The 22,913-nt window shown below is 39.6% G+C and overlaps 1 protein-coding gene across 3 annotated transcripts in view; it reads right to left on the bottom strand.

Annotated features, from left to right (window-relative positions):
• Positions 1-22,913, bottom strand: part of alcama (activated leukocyte cell adhesion molecule a) — a 77,216-nt gene that overhangs the window by 27,569 nt on the left and 26,734 nt on the right. For all 3 annotated transcript variants that reach the window (XM_053332051.1, XM_053332050.1, XM_053332052.1), the window contains exons 2-3: positions 2,832-2,932; positions 1,084-1,300 (exon numbers count right to left, since the gene is read on the bottom strand). In XM_053332051.1, coding sequence (XP_053188026.1) covers positions 1,084-1,300; positions 2,832-2,932 — 318 coding nt within the window. The remainder of the gene's footprint in view (positions 1-1,083; positions 1,301-2,831; positions 2,933-22,913) is intronic.

Genomic DNA, 22,913 nt, shown 5'->3' with positions numbered 1-22,913 from the left:
GAATCTCATTGAATTCCTATGAACTTAGATGAACTATGTGGAGTGTTGGGCTGGATATTCATAACTGTGGTTGGCATAAATGAAAACTGAATATAAGGAGGGGGTGCAGCTCTGGTTAGTTTTGTGACTGTATGAGTTTTTCTTGTTTTGACCTCTTTTTGGGAAACAAATCTGATATGAGAAAAATCTCTTCAGTAATGTAAAACTGGCTTGTTGGCAGTGTTTCAGTTTGATTGTTTAGTCTCTGAGCGTGGGAGATGATGAATAAGGAATACATTTATTACAGTGATCTTTATCAGGCTAAACAAGATGTTCAGACCTGCAGGTCCAACACACATCAGATTGTTGTCATGACTTGAGGCTTCTCAATATTTATGTTGCAAGGTGCATGTTAACAGGACTTTTGTTTCACTTGTTTAAAAGGAAAGAAAAAATACACAAAGAATCATAACTTTTATATAAAAATTGCCAACTTGCTACTCTCTGTCACTACCTGTTAAATAGATACATTCATTAGTTTTTCTGAATGCTTGAACACTTAATCACAACAGTGATTGTTACCAAGCCTGCAAAACCTCCCTGCTTTTCACTCACTTTGTAATATTAACACACTTTTTGCAAAACGGTACAGCTTTACACTCAGTTTGCAATTTAATAACACTATAACTCTGGTCTCTACATGCTACACTATTCTGCACTATTGCCTTTCCACATTGACATGTGGTGAAAATCAGTTCACTTACAAATCAGAGCTTGAGCACTATGTTGTGGTGTGGATGAAGTCTTACTGCCAGGCCAACACAAAGAAGACAAGATTTAGCCTCATTTTTTTCTTTTTTCCTAACACAAATGTTTTTGTATTTCTTCTACTGTTTTTTTTTTTCGTTTGAGGAGTGTTAGATTATTCTGAGAGAAAAAAACAACTACTTTTCCCCTTATTTGTGTTGATAGTTTGTTATGTTCAAAATACACATCCATATTTGACACATTTAGATAAATATGAGTATGTGTGTTTCTTACATGTATGACAACATGTCCTGTACACATAGTCTGAGAGTGATATAGATTCAGTATGAAACTTACTGTGAACAACAACAGTGACAGGATACTCCATGAGGTTGACTCCTGACACCACCATGCAGGTGAAGGTCTTCTGGTCTTTGAGTGTGGCCTGGTCGATGAGCAGACTGAACTTGTCATCGATACTGACCCGCTGAGCATAATCATCAGTAGCCTGAACTGTGGCTTTGTCCTTATGTGCCTGTTTGATGAGCAAGTCGCCAGTGCCATCATCTTTCTCCTGAAGTGTGAGAAGACAGAGAGAGAGAGAGAGAAGAAAATGAAAGCTCTCATCCTTTCCTGGTTTGAAATGTACACTCTCCAACACACAGTATAAACCTGCCATTCAACACACCTCCAGAGTGATGACAATAAGATGGTAACACGGTGGAAAACAAATGTTAATTAGAAGAGAAACACTGTGCCAAGTCACTTTGTCTTGTGCAATATTAGTAGATTCAGCATGACAGGATATAATTTATCGTATTGATACTGTCTAATTACACTGGGGATTATAAGGATTCATATTTACCCTGGATCTTAGATTGAGATGATGGCATTTTTTCATTATGTTATATTACAGACACAAGCTTTTAAACTAATCCTGTCCTCGTAGTTTCATATTAACGTTACATGAGCATCTCCAGAACTTCCTCACCACCTGTATCCATTAGAGGGATGAGGACCAGACCATGGTTCCACATTACTAACTCCTTCATACTGTAAGGTCAGCTGGTTATCATCACAGTACAGTCAGTGTGTTGGCTCAGGATGAGTGTTGCTGCAGCCACATCACAAATCAAAAATGCATCTGTGCACTTTAACCACACTGCAGGTTTGTGTATTTCTTTTTTATATTTTGGATGGAACAATTTCTACCAGAATGTGTGCTTAACTCAAGCAACAGATTTTAGACTTCACTTCAACAACATTTCAACACAACTATAGTTGAACCAGGGAAATTCTCTATACCTTGTAAATATTTGGTTACCCATGGTGCCTTGATGCAACCCACTCTTGAAATGTAAGTGAGTACAATACAATTCCTCTGTCTCACTGCTCAGCACAACACACTCAGGTATGTACTGTCTGAATCACTGCACTGCATATTGTCTGTCTACTATGAAACAAAACATTTTCTCCAGTCTGTAGAAGATGAAAAAGGATGGATGAAAATGAAAAAAAGTATGCAATTGCCTCTTCATTATGCATACAATATAATAATTACTTTCTGCTCATTGTTTGCCTTAAAAGGCTCACTTAGCTAAATAAAACTCTAGCCTCGTAGCCTTGCTAAAAACAGCTATTTTTAGATATCAAGGATTAGATTATCTTTTCTTTTCTATAATCTGCATGTTTCTAGAGCACAGAATGATTTATTTACCTGAAGTTTGGTTCTGTACATTGTTGTACTGATTGTTTACTGTATGTTTACAACAGGCAGCCCTGCTATCTATAACAGTGTGTAATTATTTCATTCCTTTTCTATCCTTTTATTTGTCATGTGTTCCTATTTCCCTATTAAGTATGAAACTGACAGGTGTGTATTTAATGTATAGATTTGGTTCTTATCATTGGGCTGTTGTATTTTTGTGTATTTCAGTTTTTATGCAGAACACTTCAGTTTACATTTAATTTAGTAGTCAAACACACCAAAGATATTCAGATCTTTTCATATATTTGTCTTTTTCCTCTTTTTTCTAATCATTGATTGTGTTTTCAGCAAACCTCAAACACTTCACAGACAGTAATGTGGGACAGTATTTACTTACATATTTCCATTTGACGAACATTAGATCATCTGGAGGTGCAGCTCCACCGTTGCATGGTACAGTGATGGTCTCGCCATACAAGGCAATCACATTCCCCTGCACTGTAACACACAAAGAACAAAATATGTTTAGTATTCTTAAAACAAAGAAAAAGTAAAAGACAAAGACAAGTTGACAGCAGGTGTGCAACAGCAGTGAGAGCGGCTGGTTAGCCAAAACTGGGCATATGAAGAGAACCATATGTGCTCTTCTAACTTGAATACACTTACAATCTGCTTGTTCACAGCACCCTTAAATGTTCCAGCAGAGCTGTTATAGTCACAGGGTGTCAAAAAGTCTGAGATCATAGGAAACCTAGCAACAAAAAAAAGTATAAAAATGCTTGTGGGATTCAGACTTTCATCTGATAAGGAAAAACCTGATGTCTCAGATCACTTGATGTGAGGCCTTTGATCAGTGGTGAGGGCAGGGGGAAGGGAAAAGTCAAATCAAATATGTGGCACGTATTCCTATGATCCCACAGTTTTTTACACCCTGAAGGAGACTGTGGTTAGACTGCGCTGCTCCTCCCAAGTATAAATGTCTAAAAAAAGGATGGGTGTGAGCAAAGATTGTTGAAAAAGGTAATAAAGCTACACCACACTATATGTTGTTGCGCCAAATGTCTTGACACCACATTTCAAGCATGCCTCCCATTAAGCTGGATGGCAGTGGTGGGAGAGGTCAGGCTCAGCAGGTCAAGCTCACTGCTTCCTGTGCTTTGCAATGCCACCGCAAAATCATTTCCTCTGTCCTCAAAAAGTCAGTGAGCACTGAGGTGGAGTAGTTGCTATGGCGGCACAGCCCAGTCATGTGCACCGTGGGAGAAAGGAGAAAAGGGGAGGAGAGAAGATGGATGGATGGAGGTCAGAGCGGAGTGGAGGGACGCTAAGGTCTTCACGCTTCAGCTCTTTCTCTTTGAGCTTTTAGCTAAACAGGCAGAACAAGAAGCGGTTCAGATTCTGGTCATTCCAGAGTGATGAGGCCAGAAAAATGCACAAGTGCAGCTGCTGACTGAAGTGACTGCTTAGGCTCGAGCAGCCTCGTGCTTTTCCTTTCCATGCTTCCTGTCAGCTCTGAGCTGACTTGCACTAATTTAAATAAGCGTCTATTCCTGTGTGAGCAGTAATCAACAACAACAGAACACATAGTCTCTATTAAATAAGATTTAGTGAAGTCTGCTTCTATGATTTTCCTTTAAGGGGGAATAATCCAGGTCATCTTAATTAACATCACGTCTTATTTTCTCATTATTAACTAAGGTTTTATACACAGGGCCAATTTCATAGTTCACCTAATCAGAGCTAAAGAAAACACACACACACACTGCTCTGATCATCAAATGTTTTTCACCAGCTGTAACATTTCATTGATGTGCTGCGGTTTGAACACTTCAGACCAGCTTTGCACTCGTTATAGAATCATTTATTTTGTAAATTAGGTTTGATGCTTTAAGTGAAGAAAAGCCACACGAAATGAAACAGAGATGTGCTAGTGAGAGAATGCATGCATTTATTTTCTCTACCAATTTGACTTGTTACCCTACTGTTGGTCCTACTCAGCTGTAAGGAATTTCAACTTGTATTGATAGAATATGTGCATGTGAGTTACTGTGCTGCAGATTAGTCCAGTAATCAGTGGTTTGGTTCTAATTAGGATACTTGAGGTGTGTCAGTGTGTGTGAGAGTGAACATACAGTATGTTCTTTCTTATCCTGCAGGATTTTGCAAAAATCACACAATACAGTTTCCTTCCAGTGCATATAATGAGTACGTCAGTGTTGACTTGTGATGCTGTTTATTCACAAGCAGAGAGCAGCCAACATTGTTTAAAAGTCTACAAAAATACATCAATGTGTAAACTTCCAATAACACAAAGCTCCATTGATTTTTGTTTTTTTGTTTTCATGGATATTGTGCACAAAGCTGCTTTCAAATTAAAGTAACTGTGTATACAATGTGCAACACTAGTTATGGTTTAATGAAGAAAACCATAAAAAAAAAGCATGTTATTTTCTGGTAATGCAAGACATAAGTCACATGGGAGACCTGCTCAAAGAGTCAGCTAAATTTATCATCTTTGAACACACAACAACAGTAATGGAGAAGTAAACAAACTGTCGCAGTGAATTGGAGCTGGATGGCCAATTATAAGAATCTGTGTGCCGGAAAACTACAGAGTGCAAACAACTAAAGTGGGACTGAAAAAAAGAAAAGAAAAATAGATTACTTCTCTCGCTTTAGGTGCTATAAGAAAGCTCAGTTTGTTTTTCATGTTTGCTTTCTTGTCACCAGATTGCACATTTATACAAAGGTGATAGTTTCAGTGACCAGCAGAAAATAGAAATGAGAAGTGGTGTTAAAATAGTCAAAAACGTGCACATACAAAGGCTTTGAGCATGTTTTACTATAGATGTAAATGGAGAGTGGCACAGCACCTCTAATATAAAGACATGTGTGGATGCTGCAGGGCGATGATGTCAGACTGGTTCAAATCCATTTTCAAGGGCAAAAGACTAAACACATGAAATGAATAAAGTAAGCCAGAGAGCTGGAGTCTTTGTGTTGTCTTTTAATGAATTTCCTTATGAGCCAATTTACAGCTGCAGGAGCCTGAAAAGTGCTGTTTGTTTGTAGTAAGAACTGGTTCTGATCTAATGAGACTTGTAATTATTAACACAATAAAGTCCTGTTTGTTTCTTTGTTTGTTTGTTTGTAGTAAAAACGGATTCTAACTGCCTACAATGAGACTTGTAATTATTAACACTGTGGCTGCATTTTCATTTGTGAGTAAACCTATACTACTACATCTGCTCCAGTCATTCTTAGTAACAAACTCAACATATAACATTCCCTCTCAGCAATAAGGACAATTTAAAAAAAAACAAAACAATTGGTGCATACTCACACTCGCGCCTATTAAGAGTGTATCTACATCATTTAGAACCAAGTATTCCCAAAATACTCCTAATTAACCATACAAGTACTAATATATACAATAAATACACATATATATATGAACCCATACCTACACTTACATACACACATTATTCATGTATACATATACACATACATTCAAATATAAATGAGTTCAGCATTAAAAAGGAAAATGAGTGATTCATATGTACTCTGAATATAAAAACCAAAGTGTTTAAATAGTTTTTGGTCAGGGCAGCAGCATGCTATGCATGGCCGACAATCAGCGGTAGCAAAATGGTTACTTAAGAACCAAATAGCAAACAATGCAGCCGAGCCTGTCCGCCAGATCACGTCAGTCTGATGTGAGCATGCTGCCTTTCACATGTTCTTACAAGATCCACTCCACACTCCACAAAAGCTTTTATTAAGCTGCTGCAGCACAATAAACCTCTGCCAAACCTCCTTAAAGTTCTGAGCATGCTTTTTTACTCATTTCATTCATTATTTATTTCTTTTTTTTGTTTTTCGTGTTCAATCCTTTTCAGGGCCAAGGAATCATATTTATAAGTGTAACCACAGTCATCAATGAAATCATTAGCTTAAAGGAAAGACTATAGCACATGTTTATCTACTTGATCTCTTCAGGTAACAGCCATAAGTCATCCAGTATCTGCAGTGTCAGATCAACAGAAGAACAAATCTCAGTCAGAGAGCGAGGAGCTGCACTACAGCACAGCATTGTTCACATAGGTGGGAAGGAAGTAATAACATATTAGCCTCTCTGATTAACAGTTGAAAATAGCAGAGGGGTGAAAGCAAGGAAACTGTGTGTGGTCTACATCAGTGGCTTTCAAATGATGGGTCTTGACTTACTGGTGGGTGAACTATAGCCTAAGAGAGACAAAAAGGTTTCTATAAACACCCTCTTCCAGCTGAGAGATGTTGATCACATGTTCAGCCAGTTTTATAGAAAGCCTCTCTACCAGTTTGGCTGTTAAATTGCAATAGTTGAATTAGATTCCAGCTACTAATTACAGATGAGTGGTGTTCATAAGTCTGCTACAACAAATATACTGTCAGTCTCTCTACCACTGAAGACTCTGAAGGAATAAATGGATTAGATCTCACATTTACTGAGACAGCTGGTTAGAAACAGCATGTCTTTACTCCACAACACATGCCTTACTTGTTCATTTCATTTTACACTCTTCTCCTCATTTCTCCTCTTTACACAGAAGTTTGTTTCACTGTGCAAATGTTCTGGTGGGTTTGCAGTCTCCTGGTCTGACACGGACACTTAAGAAGAGTTTCCTTTCAGTTCAGCTGCAAAGCCTTTTTAACACCGCCTTTTTTTTTCTCCCTGTCTCTGCCACGCTTGGTAACCGCCTTTCACAAACAAAAAAAAAAAACGTCAACCCCACCATGCCTGAAGGCATGGTTTTGTTTGCTCTGGTGGCTCTAACACAATTGCTGCTATCTCACCATTATACAGCAGCTGAACAATGTGTTCCACAGGAGATGGAAGCGGGCTCTTTCTGGTGGTCTCCCAAACCAGCCCACGTCATTACAAAAACACCTAAACTCACACTGAAAAGTTGGAGCTTTTGATATGTAATCATAAACTTTCCCCCCACTTTTTCAATGAGTCAGGGTACATTCAACAGGGATTTTCTTCCTATCTCATATCTATTCAGAGCACTGCAGTATGAAACTGTGACGCTATAGACAGCAACATAAAGTAAATGACAGTAAAAAGCTGTTAGTATTTTATAAAGCAGAACAAAGATATAGTTCTCCAGTATTTTGACTGATTTCATACAGGTCACTATGAACTAACCATTCACCTGAGCTCATGTGGATAAGAACTAATGATTATTATTATTATTTAATCTTAGCTGTCAGTTGAATAATTTGGTCATAATATTACTGTCAGAGTAATTGGTTGGCTTTAACTCAAACCAGTAATTAACATTTCCTTCTCTGCCTACTGCACAATAGGAATGTCTGTGGTGTGTGTTTGAGGGGGAGGGGGGGGGGGGGTTCATGTCACCAAGCACAAAGAGTGACTGAAAAAGAGAAGCAGTGAGGACTATATATTGATGGAACAAGATCATAAAGCCTTTGTCATGTAATAATTCACCCAAGTAACACTATATGTAGAAGACTTGTGTGTGAAACAGTTTACAGCTGCCACACTGAGATCAAGCAAAGCATCCAAAACAAACTAGAATAGTGATAGCACCACCTTCCTACTTAAAAATAAGACAATAAAAAAGTCCAGAGATCATGGTGGATATAAAGGTGAGTGACAATGTGAAGCATCAATAAAGACGCTGCATACATTCATCCCTCGTCATCTTCCATGTCATTAGCAAACATGACACGGCTCAGCTTGGAGCTCTGCAGAGCAGGTGTGGAGTGTTTCAGCTTTGGGACAAACTCGCTCGGTCCTTCGTCAGCTGTTTGTGTGTGTGTGTGTGTGTGTGTGTGTGTGTGTGTGTGCGTGCGTGCATGCGTTTGTGTGTGAGTGTATGTGTGTGTGATGCAACTCAGTCAACAGCGAAGGCTCTGTGAGGGTACAAACTATCTCCAAACACCTGGTGCCTTCACTTATTACAACTGACCATGAGAAGTGATCAGATGCTGATATCAAATAATAATAATAATGATCTCATTTTAAAGAAAAAGTCTAAAGCCTAAGTTTATAATGTTTTTTGTCAGCAGTATTCCAGCAAAGACAACAGCTGTTAGAAAGCATACAGCACAATAACGATATCTGCATCTGTGTGTTTCTTCTAGCTTAATGAGAAAGACTAAGCTGAGAGAAAAAGGAAAGACAGTCTGAGAAATGTGTGTGTGTACCTCTGCACCTACATGTGTGTGTGTTTAGAAATGGATGTTAACCCACACGCCCTCACACGCCCCTCTCTGGTAGTAGAACAAAGCCGTGTACGAATATTCAACCTCATTTATCAACCCGTCCAAACGCTGTGTCTGAGCATTCATGTATGAAATGCCACCGTGATCATTTTTCTGTGCTTCTATCAAGCCTCTGGACAGCACAAGAAACATTTTCATGTCTGCCATTGCTTCCATATCGGGGAAATGTTAGAGGGTAAGCGTTCGTTCAGGCGAGGAGTTGATTAACATGAATTAGCATAACAACACGTCCACTTGTCTCTACTCTGGAGAGTAATGGGGGAAAAGCTTGACATTGCTGTGATGGGTGGACAGCTCCTTGCTCACAGAGAAGTGCAATTTATATGAATGCTGTATTTGTGCTAGATGGTGTAAAATTACAGTGGTCCTACATATATGTCCATGGGGAAAAAGTCACAGTGCAAAGTGCAGTTAGATTTTCCACAGCAGTACATAATGAGAGATGATTGAGGCCATCATCCTAACACAGGCAGACCGCACGGTTTTAGTTTTCCAGTGGAGCATGTGGAGCCGAGATACACACTATCAGCAGTTTAGATGAATTAGTAATGGTCTGTTATACTGCAGTTCCTAGAGAGAATGTGAAAGTTTGTTTCAGTGTAACATGAAATATCTGTTTGAATAATAAATGAACCACAATGACCTCAAACACAAAACTTTATATGATGCAAATCCCATTTTTCACAGTAATCCTTGTTTTTGCAGTTCTGCGACTCTTTCTTGTAAAATAAATCTAATATATTCAGTTCATGAAATAATGTCCATGCTAAACAAACAGCCGCAGGACTCTGGGTTAAAACAAGAGGAGGACTTGTGTTATGATGGGCAGTAATGCCACCATGACTTAGCAGAGAAAGACCTGCAGACATGCCCAATCTCAATAGCAACAGAAAATAAAAAATAATAAATGACTGTGCACCACAGGTGTGGAGAGATATGGAGACATTTTTTTCAAAAATACATCAAATTCACACAACATGCCACTATGCTCATGAGCAAATTGGCCAATTTGTGATCACATTTCAGACCACCCTGCATGACCCACCAAACAACATGTCTGAGTGTGTGAGTGAGCCACACAGAGATTGTTTTTGCCTGTGTATGGGTGCCTATCTGCATGAGTCATCAAAAGGGTTTCTGCCATGACAGTGATCAAAGGCAGACTGAAAGTCAGACTGTAGGCTGGCTAAAAATGGCAGTTTGGTTGAGGGGAAAGCAGTGATCCTGCTGTCTGTTGACTCTGTGTGTGTCATCAACGTATGCAGAAGGAGATGTTTACTTCACCCACACGATCTCTGTTGCCAGATATGTACCACAGACTTACCCTGACAGGCCACAGACCTGTTCCTACCTACTGTTAACATGTGTTCTGAGTGATGGCACTGCTACAGCAACTCATAAAAATTCAATGCCTGGCTGCTCAAAAACTCTTTAAAGCAGTACTCCATTCATTTAGGATTGCACTTCAATAAAGTTAGGCTCCAAAAGCACTATACTTCCCATAATGCAATCCAAATGATCTTTTCATTAGTGACCCTTTAAGATTTTTACAGGACTATTGTAAGAGTTCCTTACAAACATTATGTTACATAAATTCCCCTCGTGAATATGCATTATGTTCAGTCTTAAAGGCCATAAAAACTTATTTTTATAGATCAGTGTCTTACAGTTCTAAGTGATGAGCAACATGAAAACACTATTTTCTTCCAAAGTCAGCACAGTTTTAGTCATTTCACATGAGAAATGTCTCCAGTTCTGTTTTTTCCTCTTTAAGTTGGAAAAAGTTGATGTCATGTAATTTCCATTTAATAGCAGAGAGGAATGTTTTCCAGGCTTTAAAGGAAAGTGAAACTGGTGAAAGTCAAACTGAGAATAAGAACTATTTTGGACCGGGAACAAGCGAGCCAGCATGTTTACTGTCTATTTGAAAAATAAATATTAGGTAAGTTGACATACACTACAGAGAATGTTTTTATCAGATACACTGCTCACTGCTCAGTGAAACTGTACCCAGCTACATCATCTCCATCTGGTCACATTCATTAGTCTGCTGTTATCTCAGGAACACTGAAGTAGCTTCAAAATTGAATTTCTGCCATGTAAATGTTACCTGGGTGACCTGAAGCATTACACGTCATGACATGACTCATGTATGAAATTGAAAATCAGTCATGTCATGAACTGAATATCTCACATGATCTCACAGGTACACAACAACCACAGGTCAATCTAACAACCAGTACTAATTTATGTCAAGCAATACATTCCTTAGGATCAAGATCTTATTCTTCTTCACTGCTTTAGGACCCAATAATATCAATTTGTTCCCAACACATGAGCATAAATACACAGACTGACTGCCTTAAATCACTATCTCAGACATGCCCAGTCTTAATGTTCTGTGCTTTAAATCAATAAAGTCCAATTAGACATAGCCCAAAGAGAGGTTTCTCATGAAACTAATGAAATCTTCAGTCACTCACCACTGATATACAGCTCTAAAGCACAACTCAAACTAAGTGTTCTGTAACCTTGGTTAGTACTGTGTGTTCAGCTCTGGATACAGTCTATCTCAGATTTATTTGCCAGGGGAAAAGATTCCCAAATTCCCACTAGGTACCTGCTGAAAGAATGCACTGTATGCATGGATGGTACAATGGAGCACTTTGGATGAAAGTATTCACTAAATGACCACTACTCTCTTATCTGAAGTTCTACCAGTGACTGTAGATGTAAGGAATAAAAGGCATTTTGAGACATGAGGGCCTAATATGGAATAAAGACTTGTATAGCAAGGCTGCATCTTCCACCTGCACTTTGGTTCAATTTATGGAACGAAGAAGAGGAGAGATGAAGGCAAAATGAAAACTTCACAGCATATCCAAATGAGAAGATAAAAGGTCTGAATCCATTTGATTCTGTGATTGTAGAGTTGCAGTGATCTGCAGAACAGAGTAGAAAACATAACTAATGACTCTGTATGAAAAGTGTTGCAGGAGACTCATTCAGCTTCACTAGTTTGAGTCCTCGACCCTGCTATCAACGCAGTGGGGAAAATAACTGGCTGGCACTTCCTTCAGTCACACATAATGCTCCTCACCTGGTGGAGACGCAGCCATGCAGTCCTTCTCAACAAAAATAAAAATGAAGGCTGTAATCTTATTTCGGGAGATGTAATTGAAAACAAGCCAGAGTGCCGGGGCCAGGAAGTGTAAGTGAGCAGATGGTAATTAGCTCCAGCATGATCCATGGATCAGATTAAGGCGAGGCTCCAGCACATTAGCACTGTGTCAGCTAGGAGAGACATTTTGATCCTGCAGTTTACATTTTAATTTGAGCTTTTCTGGCAAATGTGGCAAACGAGACACCCCCCCCCCCCCCCCCCCCCCCCCCCACACACACACACACACACACAACATAAATCCTCCCTTTAGCATTCTACTATCAACTATGTTTGATCATTCAAATGCATCTCCTCTCCTCTCAGGAGACACAGTTTGGCATATTGATAAGATGTTCTGCATGAGAGGCTGAGATGAATTATTCGTACCAAGGTCAAACAGGCACTATTGAATGAAAACATCTTCAATCTTGGCTGTCATGATGATTGCCAAATAAATCTGAATTTAACAGCTATAAAAATGTAATCTATTGAACAAACCTGTAATGCCATTTTTCATTCTGGATTGTCTGTCTTTTCCCCTGAGATGCTGGAGGGTTTCCTTCTAAGTGATGCTGAGTTGAAACTTGAGGGATTACGGAGAACTCTCAGAGGTAAATGACGGATACAATGTCAGCAATCGAGTATAGTCCTGTACCATCTGCAGGGTCCCTCACCCCACTGTAAAACTACACCTCTGGCGGTCTACGGCCAAGCTGTTGGGGTCAGTGTCAGTAATGGGTTAGGTGGCTGGCACTTAACAGATAATTTGTTGCCAGCATAAACGGCAATCAAGAAGCCATATGTACATCAATGCATATGTCAATATGAGCCGGCAGCACCATCTGTATCAATCTGAGCTGATGCTACAGGGAATACATTTCAGTTAGTAGTCTGAACTGTGTCAATGTATACCTCTTACATTACCAACCCTCATTTGTTAAAATGCCTTACATGATATACAAAAAGGTTCATTTTTATGGCTGTTAAATGGACATGGTTTTCTCTGGCACACTGTTTATCTCACTGCAACAAATTCAGAGTCAACAACCACTTTTCCTTTCAGTCACAACTTTACACATTGATACACTTAACCTTTAGTTAGGAGATCAATGTGTAACCATGGAGAATAATGATGTTAACACCACGCAAGCTTTCTGTATCTTCAACTCTACAATGTTGAGTAAAATAACTTGACACAAATATCCCTTGTATCATTTAACAGCAACAGCCTTGAGGAAATGAAGTGCAGTATATTTTCTGGGAGCATATTTCATACTTCACGGGTGATTTTACAGTGCCTTGTTTTTGCACTGCTGTGTTAGTCTTATAAATATGTATATAAGTTTATCAATCAATCTGCCTTCAGACACAAACAGTACCCACAATGATTTTCGAGTAGCATATTTTATACTTCACATCTTTTACCATTTTTCATTCATTCTTTTTTCCTCACTTAAACACACACACACACACACACACACACACACACACACACACACACACACAAAGTCAAGATCACTCCCTCCATATTTCTACTGCTTTTAGGAGGCAGGGTTTCACATGCAGTCATATACAGTATGTAGCTTTGGTTTTTAAAAAGCTATGTTTATGGAAATAACAGAGGAATCACTTTTTATGGTGAATTTTCCCTTTGAGCTGTTTCTGTAAAACCACTGTCTTGAAACCTCTCCCAGCGCCACACACACAGCTTCAAACCCAGTCAGGCTAATCACAGCTTTTCTTACGGTGCAAAAGTGAATGCAGCCGTTTTTAACACAAACGAAGGTGCCTCAGATCTTAAAATTAAATCCCCTACAGCTGAAGATTTTTGTCAAAGATGAAGTTTGCTACTCTCATGAGGAGAATCACAAAATCCTGGAACCTGGAGACAAGGTCCCATATGATATTACTGTAGCACATTTTTGTTTCACTGAACAACAGAGGAACAGCAGAAGAGGTAGGGGTGTGACCTTAACACTTGTAATAAAATCATGTTTTAAAACTAGTGGGGTGCTGAGCTCTAATACGTGCCTGCAGGGTAGATTCAGTTAGGTTTGTTTAGCGGTCAAACAAAGACCCTCCACACCATCCCACCATACTCTTCATCTGCCCTTACTTGTCTCACATCTTTTTCTCTATTTTACACACACACATGCTGAGTTTGTTACATTCCAACACAGGTTGTAAACATGGAAACTGCTTACTGGTTTCCGCACGCCTCACCTGCAAATACATAGTCAGCCAAAGCTTTCTGGCACCATGACTGCTTGTTGAGACATGCTAAATGAAATATTAAGCCAAATAGATCTTTTTCTGATGTGATGTTGACAGGGGAACCTCAAGAATAATAAAGCCCATGTAATTTTAACAGCTCAACAAAAAGGGAGTACAGTCAGTCCTACGCTGCACTTTGTTTACCTTTACATTATTCAAATCTGTCCTCGCTGCCATTACAGACAAGGTTCCTTTTGGCAAGACAGCTCAGGTTTTATGACACCCAACATGGACAAAAAAATGTGCAGTCAGCATGACTCCTGCCAGCTGGATTTAAAGAAGGAGGACAAGGAGAGTGACTTGTGGTGTGGAGGTCAGAACAGGCTTGGTGAGACCCAGTGGATTCCTCTAGTCCTGGTGGGTTTAAATTACTACCTATGACCATCAGCATGCCTAGAAACAGACAGGTTTAATTTAGGCAGCAGTTTAGTACATTCCCGCCTGCTTTGTCCGTCTCACGCACACATACAGAGATTTGCAAACAATGTCATGCACCTCCTTAAAAACGCTCTTGTGGATTTACAGGAGTGGGATTTACAGCACTGTCCTCCTCTCTCCATACACTCATTCAGTCATACCCCCCAGATGTACTCTCCAAAGCTTCCTAGCAATGCTGTGAGTGTTACTGAGATGTTTAAACCTAACTGGACTGTGCATGGACCTGTTCCATTTTCTGACAATAAAAGCTCTCATGCTCAAGGTAGTTTTATAATAGCTGAAAATGAAGCTGAGAATGGGCCAGACAGGAAATGCAGAATGAAAGATGTTGAATGGTTCTTTTTTAAAGGAACAGTGTGTATGAATTAGTGCCATCTAGAGGTGGGGTTAAACATTGCAACTAACTGATACCACCAGCACCTTCCCCCTCCAGGCATGTAGGAAAACATAAAGTTGTCATGAAAGAACCTCTCTAGAGCAGTGTTTGGTTTGTCTCTTCTGGGCTACTGTAAAAGGAAAGTAATTATTGCTTGTGAGAATATGACATTTTCCATAGTGCAATAGTGCAGCTGCAAATGGAAGGAGAGCACCTCTAATACAAGTTCTCAATTTTCGACAGAGCACTCAGAGAATGAAAATGAGACTAAATGATTTGTTAAGGAAGATATTTTTAGTGTGTGTGTGTGTGTGTGTGTGTGTGTGTGTGTGTGTGTGTGTGTGTGTGTGTGTGTGTGTGTGTGTGTGTGTGTGTGCGAACAACACAGACACATTCCCCATTTGTTCTGTCTAGCTTAAGGCAAGTTACTCTATGTCTCAGTGAATTAACCTTTTACAAGGTGGAGTAATGACTTTATGTGACTGTGTAAAAAAAACATTATATATATAAAATGTGAATTATATTGGTGAATTAGTGATGTCAATGATTAATTCACTATTGATTCAATTTAACATGTTTTATATTTATTAAATACAGTTATGTTATTTACTGTTGAAAGCTTTTGATAACTGGAAGAATGAGTCAGACTTTTTTAAATTGTTAGATCATGTTAGATCAACATGTTTAGTGGGATCTCATTTAGATTCATGTCCTCTAATAAAGCTGTGTCATTGAATTTATTATTCAAGTAACTTGGTGTTTACATTAGGGATGGGCATGATTAATCGATGATCGATAATTGATCATTAAAAATGTCGATCAACATGAAATTTTTATCGATCAAACGCTGGTTTCAAATAGAAGTTGTGTTGCGTAGTCGTTGCGAGTCTTGAAGCAATGCAAAGAATTTCACTATGTGGCAACAATGAGACCTCTTACCAACAGGGGGCGATATTTGACAGAGAAACCGGCTCAGCTACCTACCAGCTGCCGTAGATATCAAACATGAAGAGGTCAAGGTGAAGTTTGGCATGGGACCTTTTCAAACTAAAACTAGAGTTCATTGTAAACCTGCACCTTGGCCAGGCTACCCAGGATAGGACCACACTGCCTCTGCATCCCGGCTACTTCGGTCCTGTCACCAGGCTGCGCTCACTGATCCCTGAGCATGCTAACATGCTAACATGCTAATCAACATGAATCAGTAGGCTGGAGTTACTTTACTTTGTTAGCAGTGGACAGTCACTACTGTAGCCTTTAGGTGAGTCACTCTGGTTGTTTTATGAGGCTCTAGTTAAATAAGCAGAATTGTGAAGTAACACTATCTCTGTCTCTCTCTTTCTCTCTCGGCTCGGCTGGGTGCATTTTGGAGTCCTTTAACGTTATATAGATTTGATTGTACTTTTGGAAGTGTTTCTAAAAGAGGTTCAATTGTGTTTAAGAGTGCTCTATTGATTGATATGTGAAGAGGTTTGGCTCGGAGCTTCAGGCTCAGCTGCTTTTACAAGAGTCCCGTATCATGGCACTTTAAGATAAAAGATAATGATTAATCGATAATTGATCGTTAACTTTCCCGATGATCGATCAAGAAAATGTATTCAAATGCCCATCCCTAGTTTACATTAGTGAACATAGTTCATGTCATTGGTTAAAATGGTTTTATTATGGACAAAAACATCCACTGTATTTCATACATTGTTAACCATGAATGATGCACTGATTGTTAAACAGTAGTTGGACAGCTATTGGTTAAGGAAGATGTTTAAAATTAGCATCCAAAGTAGGAACATATCAAACAGATTGAGTAATCAGATCACATATGAAACAATTTGTACTTTTCTTTATGAAATTAAACAGCAGGAATGTGCTGACTTTCCTCACAGTACCTTTCACAACATGGTAATACATTTTCACCCTGCTGGACTCTTTACAATTTGAAGACAAAAAAGGAACATTTGAATAGTGAAAGCAGTATAAATACTGGCCATAACAACAGAAAATGTATTAGTGCAGGGTGGAATGTGGAATGGGAAACTATGACTTCACACAGCAGGAAATGATAAAAGCAAGCCATCAAATTCAAATTACTCAGGAAAGGAACAAAGGGTATCAGACATATCAGAGATACTCCACCAACGATTGACACAGAGCCAGAGTTTAACTTCAAAGACTGCTCTGCTGTTAAATGTTATAAGGCTGACAATAAGGTAATGAAACTCCATAATGAGTACAATAGAGACTATGGAGCCGGGGCAGCTTAACGGAGCCCTATAGGCACACCAGTCATCTGTTTGGTCTGCAAGGTAAGTGCACTCTGCAATCAGCATGATGCATTATGAACAGCACTAAGCACAACGGGGCCTTGGAGGGTTGGTAGTGGGAGGACAACATCCAGTAGAAAGAAGCTGCTGTAATGGCACGTTCCCTGGGGAGGGAGATATCACAAGCGTTCACCAGTGAATGGCGATCCTTCCATCCATCTCGCACTAAGCTAAATGATAGACCATCACTGGAACATCACTGAGTAGAGCAGCTCTTTCTGCCTGACTATTATGGGTCATTATAGAAGGGGCTAATTAACTGTTGTTAGTCTGAAGCAAAGTCCAGCAGCCCCCACCTCCAATACATGCACACTAACTCCATTTCACACAAAGCTCAAATAATGGTCGATGCTTTAGGAAAAAAAGGAATACAGAACTCAGACTTAAGATTCTGCACCAACGTTTGGATAAACTTCATGTGATGAGAGGATTAGTATCAAGAACTGCTGGGTCTGAATGTTTTTGGTAGGCAGTATATTATCTGTTGCTTGGCAGGTTATTCAGTGCACCCAATGCCAAGAGAGTACATCTTGACCTCCATTAAAGAAAAGCTAATTAAATCGTGCAAGTCAAACCTGTTTTGTTTTGTTTTTTTAATTCCAAATCTGATGAAGACTCCTCTGGGCTGAATCATCAGTGTTTCTCTGTGAATGATATTTGTACTATGAATAAGCCTAACAGAGAGACAAGCTTGGTAATTGGTAAAACACACAAACACTTAATGATTCCTGCCTTTGTTTATGAAGGGAGGAAAAATGTGCATTCAGAATAACCACAAGTGCAATCTTTAAAGGTGCAATGTGTAGAATGTAGAGAGAATCTGAAAGGATGCAGTAAAGTTGTGATGCATTCCAGTCCTACTCGTGACTTGGAATTTCTGAGTTCCTAGTTGGAATTTTGAAGTGGTACACCCCCTGATCTCTGACTCAGAAAGTCGGATGTACCTCACCAGCCCCAACTTAAAAATCCAAAATGCCAGCCCTGTGCATCAACAGTGTGGAGTTGTAATAATATCCTGTTTATTAGCAGTTTGACTTATTTGTGTCTCATTAAATCAGTCGTACACACGACACTGTCCAACTGTGGACGTGTTGCTGCTGTGTTTGTGTGAACAAAATACTGTGCGTTTTTATCAACTGGTATCGCTTTCAGTAGCTAACTCAATAAAACTGGTTTTCTCACTTGTAAACTGGAATGATACAAACTGGGGTGTGATGTCATTCCCAGCTCCGATTTCCGACTTCTGAGGTAAATTGAACACAGCATCACTCTCGACAAGATAGGGGACAGAACGTATTTGATCCCTGATAATGCTAAGATCATCATCATCAATCAATCAATCAATCAATCATAGTTATAAACAAAATAAAACTTGTTGACTGAATGTACACACACACACACACACACACATACACACACACACACACACACAGATCAGTTCCAGTCTGAACAGCCAGAGAACAGAGTAGGTCTGTCTTGCTATATATACAGAAGGTAAGTGCATGTGTGTGCTTTTTTTAACACTGTACCAATTCTATGCAGTTGGTAAAAGTTGTGTACTTTTCCAAAGAAGAATAAGACAAGAATTCCCAAAAGACATCAAATCCACTTGTGGAGTATCATTTATTATATATCTTGCACTTTGATTAGACAAACATATACTGCAAATGTGCATCAGCCATGCAGCTTGTGGATAAATACTCTGGGAATCAACACATTACAATTGTTTTGCTGTTGTTAGAGAAAAAGCTTCCGGGCTTTTTCTCTCAGGCATTTTCAGGATAAGATGCAGATCTGAAAAAGTTGCTATATTTAGACGCAGTCACCCAGATAGCGAACAGCAACGGCACACACTCTGACATGTCGTACTGTTGATTCATTATAGACTTTGACTAATGATGAAGAGTCAGAAACTGCTGAGTCAATCCAGTAGCAACAACAGATAATTACATTACACTTTCAGTCTTACCTCACCCTGAGACCTACAAACACACTATAACCCTTCTACACACTCCATGACATGAGTTCATAAGTTCATTACACTCACACACACACAAACACACACACACACACACATACATACACACAGCATGCAAAACGTGCAACCTCATCCTCCTCACAGACATCAGTGATCGATATCCCAAATGTGAGCGTCAATACTTTCCTTCAAAGTGTCCACAAATCTGACACAGCAGATGACACTGGATAACAGTAATGACTGATTTGAAGCGTACTGTGATACATTACATGTCCATTATAAGCCTATTAGAAGCACAGATGTCTCTTTCTTACAATCCACTTATCAGAGAATTACATTCGACTCAGTGGCATGTCCTTCATTTTTAAGTTGTTCCATGAGATACCCTTTCCCCCCCCCCCCGCAACCTTTACTTTATGCATTGCTGTTTCATAAGGCAGCGATGGTGATGACAATATTTTAAGCATCTGTAGTGACGCTCTGTAGTGATGTTGATAGGTTTCAGTGTAGTGAGTCATTGAGCTGGTCCCACAGTACCTGAGTGAGTCCAGAATAACATTTGATATATTGTAGTGGTAAAAGTCATGTTTTTTTAATAAGGCTACAGTTATATTCATGTATATTTAAAATGTATCTGAAAATAAAATGAATAAAATACCAAATGTGTAAATAAACTGCAGACACATCAGCTGACAGAGAGAAGAGGTCATGTTATAAAGAGAAATGTTGGATTGTTCTGGGTGAGTAATGGTAATATGACTTATCCAAAAAGTAGCTAAAGGGCAACGAGAATGCTGAGCTTTCAACTTTTTCATCAGGAGTCATCAGAAGTCATTAATAACCCTCCTCATCCTCACCACACCCCACCCCACCCCGCCCCTCCCTCACCCCTCTGTGCTATTTTAGTGGGTCAAGCACGCGGGAATGAGAGGCGAACCGTTTCAAAAATTTAATTTCTCACTAAAATGTGCTGGATGGTGGATCAGATACACGCCAAATTAAACGCCGACTCAAAACACTGTTAACACTGTCTATCGTGTGTGTGTGTGTGTGTGTGTGTGTGTGTGTGTGTGTGTGTGTGTTTCAGTACTGGAGGAGTTTTTGGCTGTTACCATAGTAACTACCCACTTTGCTGTTTCCTATTTGGTGCTGGAGAGATATACGCGCAGAGGATAAGGAAAGGGTTTTTTCTTTATATGATTTCAACACATATTTGTTGTTTAAAATGCAGCATTATCAGAGAGACGGTAGGGACTTTACTGCCTCTTTTCAGATTTGAACTCTTAATAGACACGTACTCTGCAAGACAATGCAAACTGAAGTGAGGTTGACAGTGGAGTAATGCCCACCATATCACCCATTCTGCCTCCTGTTTAACACCCACAGCAGCAGTGGAAAAATACCTTAGTGTTTGAGAGAAAGAGGCTGAAAGAGTATCAGTGCACAATTATAGTGTCACACGTTGTATGGGTACATTGCCAGATGGCATGCTATCCAGCGGCCCTGAGAATCCAACACACAGCTCATGTTCCCACAGTTAGTGCTCTAAAAACTGAGAAAATATTTACACAGGCGTTTGCTACAGATGAGAGGAAAGTGAAGACGACAGCGATGTGTCAAAGACTTTTCTAACTTTTGAACAGTGACAAAAGTAATATATCCTCTGATGATTCAGCTCAAACATCCATTCACACACATACATACAGAGGATTGCTTCTGCAGATGCAGGCACTTCATCTGGACTCTGACTGGGCATTAAGTTGTTTCAGTAGAGCTCACCGCCTGCAGCTACTGTGAAAGAGTCCCCCAACACTGCAGGTGTTACAGCACAGCCCTATCATTACCCAACTGCTTCTTACTGCTCCCCCCCCCCCCCCATGCTTCAGCTCCTGTCCGTTTCAAACCAAGTTTTAAAGCCTGAATAACTGCTTTGATCCATCTCTAATCCCAGCCAGTGCTGCTTGAGAACTTTATAGTTGAGAACAAATTGATTGACAGGTCATAATCCCCTTCTTTTACATGCACTAATACACGCACACACTTCAGTACCTGCCTTGTCCTCACCCCCCATTAATCAAAATCAAAAGTGCAGCACAAAACAATGAGTCTTTTCTTTGGTTTGAGGTTTACAGGCAGCTGGACAGTAAGACACGGTGGAGAGAAAGGAGTGATAAGGCGGCTCTCTTTGTGTTCGCTTTAGCCTTCACTAGTGAGAAATAGACCTGACTCACTACACTGACACACACAGTGCTGAGTTAGCACTCCCCTATCTTGACACACATATCAGGGCATAAATACAGGCATACAGACTCCCACCATAATTCATTTTTCTGTTAGGAGGTGTGTAAGGAAGGGGATATGGGAGGTCTCCTTATCTCAACAACGTCCTTGAAATTTCAAATGTACGCCCTGTCACAAAGTGCCAAGATTGCAGGGTTGGACATTCAGAGGCATTGCTTAGCTATTAAGTCAATATTTCTGGAGTTCTAACTACAGTTGAGATACATAAAGTATCTGTGGCTGAGTGATGAGGGCCACAAATGTAACACTAGAGGTTGGTGCTTGAGCATGAACAGGAATGTCAGGAGAGGCATGGCCTTGACCGCTACATCTGTGCAGAGTGTAGACCCCTCCCCCAAAAAAAAAACAACAACAACCAACTTTTAAAAAAAAGAAAAATGCAGCACTGCTACAAATATATCATGGTCCAACATACCAGCATTGTAGGCAACAAGAGGTCTGAAGGCCACGAATGCTTCAAGTGTTTTCATTCCTCCACCAGTTACTATTGTTTGAGAGCAGATTCTCTCCATTCCCACCAACACCTGCCACTGCAGCCCCACTAAGTTAATCACCATGTTACCTTGGTCAGAGAGAACAAATCTTTCAAATCTCCATATTGATCACTAGATCTATGCTTGGCATTCTGGTTCAATATAGTTAATAAAATGTCATTTCCCAGGCTGATGTATTCATTAAAAGACAGATTTTACAGGGACAACATAACCTCCAAGTGAGCCTTCACAATATAAAAGAACATGTTTCCCTCAAAGAATTGAACAATCTTCTTTCCAGAGACTTTTATTGTTGTTATCTTCAGACTTATTGATCTTATCTGCCTTGTTTGGTGACTTATAGTGAGGTCTAGTGAGGAGAGCTCAGCTTTATCATTACATGCTCGCATTTTTCTCCATATTTGATGGTTTTTGTTCTTCCTGCCCTTTTGTATTGTGTTGTGTGCGTGTGTGTGGTTATCTATCTGTGTTATCAAAAGTATTTCAGAAAAAAAAAGCAGCTCAGCTATTTGTGGAATGTACTTTGCAGAAAACGTATCCACCTTGGACAAGCTTGTCAATAACAATGTTTCATGGGAAAAAACACATATAAAACACATATAACACTGACTCATTTCTGTACTTTTGACTCAGCATGCACGTCATTTCAGGGACATTCTACTTTCATACAAGTAAATATTTATACATGTAATTTCAGTTTGACTTCAAAGAGGACAATTTACTTTGACTTCCTGCCCTGCTGTTCAGACCATCCTTGTAGCAACAGGAAAGAGGCAATGTTAAAAGTAAGTGAGAACAGCCCTTTACCATTCTGCCTGGGCTGAAAAGGTGTTGTGTAGT

The sequence above is a fragment of the Scomber japonicus genome, chromosome 13 (genome assembly GCF_027409825.1).
Source record: "Scomber japonicus isolate fScoJap1 chromosome 13, fScoJap1.pri, whole genome shotgun sequence".
NCBI lineage: Eukaryota > Metazoa > Chordata > Actinopteri > Scombriformes > Scombridae > Scomber > Scomber japonicus.
This window is presented reverse-complemented; position numbering and strand designations above follow the sequence as displayed.